The sequence below is a fragment of the Cebus imitator genome, unplaced genomic scaffold, assembly GCF_001604975.1.
Source record: "Cebus imitator isolate Cc_AM_T3 unplaced genomic scaffold, Cebus_imitator-1.0 Scaffold15, whole genome shotgun sequence".
NCBI classification, from domain to species: domain Eukaryota; kingdom Metazoa; phylum Chordata; class Mammalia; order Primates; family Cebidae; genus Cebus; species Cebus imitator.
This window is the reverse complement of record NW_016107330.1, coordinates 7,618,912-7,624,911: the sequence shown is the minus strand read 5'-3', so window position 1 is coordinate 7,624,911 and position 6,000 is coordinate 7,618,912. Positions and strand designations below refer to the sequence as shown.

The 6,000-nt window shown below is 48.7% G+C and overlaps 1 protein-coding gene across 1 annotated transcript in view; it reads right to left on the bottom strand.

The window, feature by feature from the left end:
• Positions 1-4,961: 4,961 nt before the first annotated feature.
• PADI4 (peptidyl arginine deiminase 4) overlaps positions 4,962-6,000 on the bottom strand; it is a 46,476-nt gene continuing 45,437 nt past the window's right edge. The window contains exon 16 of the mRNA XM_017505584.2: positions 4,962-5,442. Coding sequence (XP_017361073.2) covers positions 5,209-5,442 — 234 coding nt within the window. The 3' untranslated portion in view covers positions 4,962-5,208. The remainder of the gene's footprint in view (positions 5,443-6,000) is intronic.

Here is a 6,000-nt window from a genome sequence, read left to right as displayed (position 1 = left end):
TTTTTTTTTTGAGACAGAGTCTTGCTTTGTCACCAAAGCTGGAGTGCAGTGGCATGATCTTGGCTCACTGCAACCTCTGTCTTCCAGGTTCCAGCAATTCGCTTGCCTCAGTCTCCCAAGTAGCTGAGATTACAGGCATCTACCACCACGCCTAGCTAGTTTTTATATTTTTAGTAGAGACGGGGTTTCACCATGTTGGTCAAGCTGATCTCGAACTCCTGACCTCAGGTAATCTGCCCACCTCAGCCTCCCCAAGTGCTGGGATTACAGGCGTGAGCCACCAGGCCCAGCTGAGTTTCCCTTCTTAAACCCTTGCCTTCACCCCAGAAAGCCAAAGTGGTTGCTTTTAAAGTGAATCCACCCACTCCGCCATTGCTAGGTGGGGTAAATGAAGTCACTTTGTACCCTATTTTGCTCTTGTTACTGGGCTCGACTCTCCAAGTGGCATTGGCTGGACCCGCCTGGGTTACATGGTCACAAAGTAACTTTGTATTGACTCCGCACTCCTCACATGCTTATTCCATGCAGGAAGTTCTCTCTCGGCAACTCGGTGAGGTTTGCTCATCACGCTTAAGCCATCAGAAGTCCCACGATCACTTGAGGTCACTGTGGTGGGTGCTGTGTGGAGCCGCCACAACCCCCTTTAGGAGGAGGCACTGATGTCCCCAGCTGCTGCGGGTGTCTCTTCTGGAATTGCCTTCTGTACCTAGGAGCTGCCTAGCACCCGGTTGTGTCCCCTTCTGAGGACAGCCACATCCAATGTGGGGCAACAAAGTCCAGGTTGCCTCGTCTGAATGCAGGACAACTCTGAGGCCCTTCCCCAGCCCCCAAGCTACCCCATGCATTGCCTGAAACCTTGTGGCAAGTGCCTGTGAGCCCCACGCTCCCTCCCAGGTGGGCTTCCTGAGAACACCTTCCCCTGCACCCCCCCATAACCCTCCTGCAGGTAAATCTCCATCTAAGAATCTGTTTCCAGAAACTAGGCATAAAACAGTCACCAAACATTCTCAATTCAGGAGTCGGAAAGTTTGCTCCCACGCAAGACTCGGTTTTATAACGGGAGATCTTCATCCTTTCCTGTGAGGTTATGCAGGTGCAAGGCTTAGAGCTGTGGAAGGGGGGTGCCTGGCTTCTTTCTTTCCCCTTCTGCCGGCTGCAGCTTGCATGTGGTGATCTCCAAACTACAGTGAGTGGAATAATGGCACCCAAGAGAGAGCAGGTCCTTGGAGCCTGTATGATAGATACAGTGAAGTTCTTCCTCAAAAAGGAAGGCAATTAAGTCAAATAAAGCATATCCTGTTCCCTTGTTCTTTAATTTCTAAACGCCTAACCCACTTGTTTCCTGAGCTGCCTGGGCATGCCTGGACATGCCCAGGCATGTCCTAGCTTGTAACATATACTCCTTTCCTTGTTTGGACATGGTATTGCTTTCCTGGTCTTTTCACAAGCACTTTCTCCCTTTCTTTGTTCTCCATTGCCTTTACCTATTCAGGAAAGTTTTAAGCTTTTAGCCAATTGGGGTTTCGCTTAGACTGTGCCATCCAGCTCCAGACAATGGAGGCTGGACACGGTACTAGAAGCCCCATGCGTTAGGGATAAAAAGCCCTCCTCTCCTTTGCTGGGGTGATCTCATGGCAAACAGGCTTATAGGCAGCACCCTTCTATAGAAGTAAAATTGCCTTGCTGAGAATTTCTTTGAGTGATCATTTTCTTTGCAATGCTGAACTTTTACTTCCAACTCTGTAAGTTATCTCATATAGAAAGGGTCTGTTTGCAGAGGTGATTGAAGACCTTGGGATGGGGAAATTGTCCTGGGGTGTCTGGATGAGCTTCAAATATCATCACAAGTGTCCTTACAAGGGAGAGACAGAGGGAGATTTGACACACACAGAGGAGAAAGCCACGTGGCTAGGGAGGCAGAGACTGGCATTGATGCAGCCACTAGCTGAGGAATGCTGGCAGAAGCTAGAAGAGGAACTTGCCTCCTAAAGCCTTTGGGTGGGATGGCTCTGCTGATACCTGAATTTCAGCCCAGTGAGACTGATTCTGGACTCCTGGCCTCCGGAACTGAGACAGAGTCCATCTCTGTTGCTTCAAGCCATTTAGTTCGTGGTCGTTTGTAACAGCAGCTTCAGGAAACTCCTTTGTGGTCTCTGGGAAGGGGAGAGGCGAGGACAAAGCCAAAGGAACAGAGAAGTTTTTGTTTCATGGGCACAAGCAGGGGATGGCTCTGTGCTCTAAGGTGCTGGCAGCACTTTCTCACCTGTGGCTTCCCTGGCTCCTCCAGGGATGCCTCCCACCCGCAACCCACACGTGGCTGGGGTAACATCTGCACATCTCCTCATCCCTGATGCAAGGGGTGCCTTATTCACCAGCTTGTCTCTGGGTCCTTCTCCGGTCCTAGGAATCCAGCAAAATCTTCAGTTTTATCTGCTAAGACCTGTTTGATGCTCCAGGCAGCTCTATCAGCCAGGTTTGGGGCTGAACTCATACCAACGTCCTCTGTCCCTGGCCCCGTTCTGGTCCACAGAAACACTCACCTCCTTTGCTCCAGCACATTTGGGACAGTGGGGGAGCAGCTGATGGTCTTCAGAGCAGCATGTTTTGATTCAGGTTTTATAGATCCCCTTCTCCTAGGTGGGCAGGGAGGATGCTTTTCAAAAAATACAGTATTTATTTATCTATTTAGAGACAGAGTCTCACGTTCTGCTCAGGCTGGAGTGCAGTGGCACAATATTGGCTCACTGCAAACTCCATCCCCTGGGTTCAAGCAATTCTCCTGCCTCAGCTCCCGAGTAGCTGGGACTACAGACATGCGCCACCACGCCTGGCTAATTTTTGTACTTTTAGTAGAGACAGGGTTTCATCATGTTGGCCAGGCTGGTCTTGAACTCCTGACCTCAGGTGACCCACCTGCCTTGGCCTCCCAAAGTGCCAGGATTACAGGCATAAGCCACTGCATCTGGCCCATCTTAGCCGTTTTTAAGTGTATAGTCTGGCAGTGTTAGGTATATTTACGTTGTTGTGAAACAGATCTCCAGAACTTTTTCATCTTGCAAATCTACACCCATTCAACAACTCCCCTCTTCTTTCCCCTCCGGTACCTGGCAAGCACCATTCTACCTTTTTTTTTTCTTTCTTTCTTTCTTTCTTTTTGAGACAGAGTCTTGCTCTGTTGCCCAGGCTAGAATGTAGTGAGGTGATCTTGGCTCACTACAACCTCCACCTCCCAGGCTCAAGTGATTTATATGCCTCGGCCTCCCAAGTAGCTGAGATTACAGGCATGTGTCACCACATCCAGCTAATTTTTCATGATTTTAATAGAGACAGGGTTTTGCCATCTTGGCCAGGCTGGTCTTGAACTCCTGGCCTCAAGTGATCCAGCCATCTTGGACTCCTGATGTGCTGGGATTACAGGTGTGAGTCACTTGGCCCAGCCTCTGCTTTCTGTTTCTGTGAATTTCTCTAGATAACTCATGTAAGTGGAATCATACAGTATTTCTCTTTTTGAAACTGGCTTATTTCCTATAGCACAATGTCCTCAAAGCATATTCATGTTGTAACATGTGACAAAATTTCCTTCCTTATTTTCGAGACTGGGTCTCTCTCCATTGCCCAGGGTGGAGTGCAGTGGCACAATCACGGTTCACTGCACCCTTGACCTCCCAGGCTCAGGTGATCCTCTCACCTCAGTCTCCCAAGTAGGTGGGACTACAGGTGTGCACCCTCATGCCCAACTATTTTGTTTTGTAGAGATCAAGCTTTGCTGTGTTACCCAGGGTGATCTCAAATTCCTGGGCCCATGCGATTTGCCCACCTCGGCCTCCCCAAATGCTGAGGTTACAGGTGTGAGCCACTTTGCCTGGCCTTTCTTCCTTCTTAAAGCTGAATGATATTCCATAGCCAGGGTGGGTGGATTGCTTGAGCCTAGGAGTTTGAGACCAGCTTGGGCTACATGGTGACCCCCATCTCTTAAAAAAAAAAATAGGACATTTTGCTTTTGGGTATTTACCCGGAAGTGGGATTGCTGGCATATGCTAGATGTATTTCTAATTATTTTGAGGAATCTCCATACTTTTTTCCATGGCAGTTGCATCATTTCATCTTACAGTCCCACCAACAGGGCACAAGGGTCCCAATTTCTCAACATCCTAACTTGTTTTATTTTGATAGGAGCCATTCTAATGGGTGTGAGGTCACTGTGGCTTTGATTTGCGTTTCTCTGATGGTTAGTGATGGTAAGCATCTCTTCATGTGCTTGTTGGCCATTTGTATATCATCTTTGGAGAAATGTCTTTTATACTCGAGCGTTTACTCCTGGCTTTCTATTCTGTTCCATAGGTCTATTTGTCTTTTTGCCCATGCCACACTGTTTTGATGTCTATAGCTAGTAGTATGTTTTGAAATCAGACGTATGAAGGCAGAGGTTTTGATGTTCATCTTTTCCACCATCGTATGTTCTCCATGACCTATGAGAACATAACAGGATCCCTGGGTGTTCTCTAAATATCTTGAACCCTTTCGAGCCAATATCTGGTCTCAATTTTAATGATCTTCTACAGAGGAATCTAAGTATTTATGTCAAGGCCGTAAAAGGCAATATACAAAAAGAACACTGAGGAGATGAATTACTTCATTCCACAAAAATCCATCGCTGTCAGTATGTAGGTGAATGCCCGGTTGTAGGTGAATTTAAAGAGAGATATAACCAGACCCTCAGTGGGGCTCGCCCCTCCCCTGTTCCTTCCTCTTCCTCTTCTTGGAAAGGTTCTACAGGAAACTCAGAATGAAGTAGGATCATGCAAAATTTTATAGACCAAATACAGGTCTGGGAGCAAAAGACACACACAATAACGTGGCCTTCAACACAGCCTGTTAACACTTTTCAGTTTATTTTGCAATAGTCAATTCAATCATGACAAATGAGTGAATGAATGAATGATAGCAACAACATCTTGACCTCATGTACAAAGGGACTTAAAAAAAAAACTTTATTGCAGCTTCTTGGAGCAGAACTGAGTGTGCAATGCTAGGACCATGTTGGGATGTCAGAGTGGGAAACTGAGGCATAGGAGAAGGAAGCAAGCCACTGCTGGGGGGCTGGCCCATCCCAGAGAGCTAAAATATCTGCAAGAGCTCTTGCTTGCCACACTGCAGAGGACCCAGCGACAACTGGCCAGGAGGGAGAGGACGCCAAGGAAGATGGGCTCAGGGCACCATGTTCCACCACTTGAAGGAGAAGGGCTTTCTGCGCACGTTGGTGCCGCAATGCACCTCCCCGTGTCTGATGTGGTAGGTGTAGAAGTCATTGATGAAGGTGCAGTGCAGGCCCAGCGGCTCCAGCAGGGACCGCACCTTCTCCTCCAGGCAGCAGCGGCCATTGATGATGGGCCCAAAGGGCTTGGGGATGCCCAGGTACTTCCCCAGCACCAGCATGTTCACCTGCAGCGAAGTGAGGGCTCAGGTCACAGGCGGCAACGGGCAGCCTGCAGCGTGATCCGAGCGGCCCCTCCCTTCTCTGACCATTGGAAATAATAGCCCCTCCTGGGACGGTGGCTCACACCTGTAGTCCCAGCACTTGGGAGGCTGAGGCAGGAGGATCGCTTGAGTCCAAGAGTTTGAGACCAACCTGGGCAACATGGCAAAACCCTATCTCTACAAAAAATATTTTTTAAAATCAGCCAGGCGTGGTGGTGTGCACCTGTGGACCCAGCTACTTTGGAGGCTGAGACAGGAGGATCACTTGAGCCTGGGAGGTCAAGGCTGCAGTGAACCTTCCATACGCTTATTTATTTAAAATTTAAAAAGTTTAGGCCAGGCACGGTGGCTCACGCCTGTAATCCCAGCACTTTGGGAGGCTGAGGTGGGTGGATCACCAGGTTAGGAGACTGAGATCAGCCTGGCCAACATGGTGAAACCCCAACTTTAATAAAAATGCAAAAATTAGCTGGGTGTGGTGGTGCATGCCTGTAGTCCCAGCTACTCCAGAGGCTGAGGCAG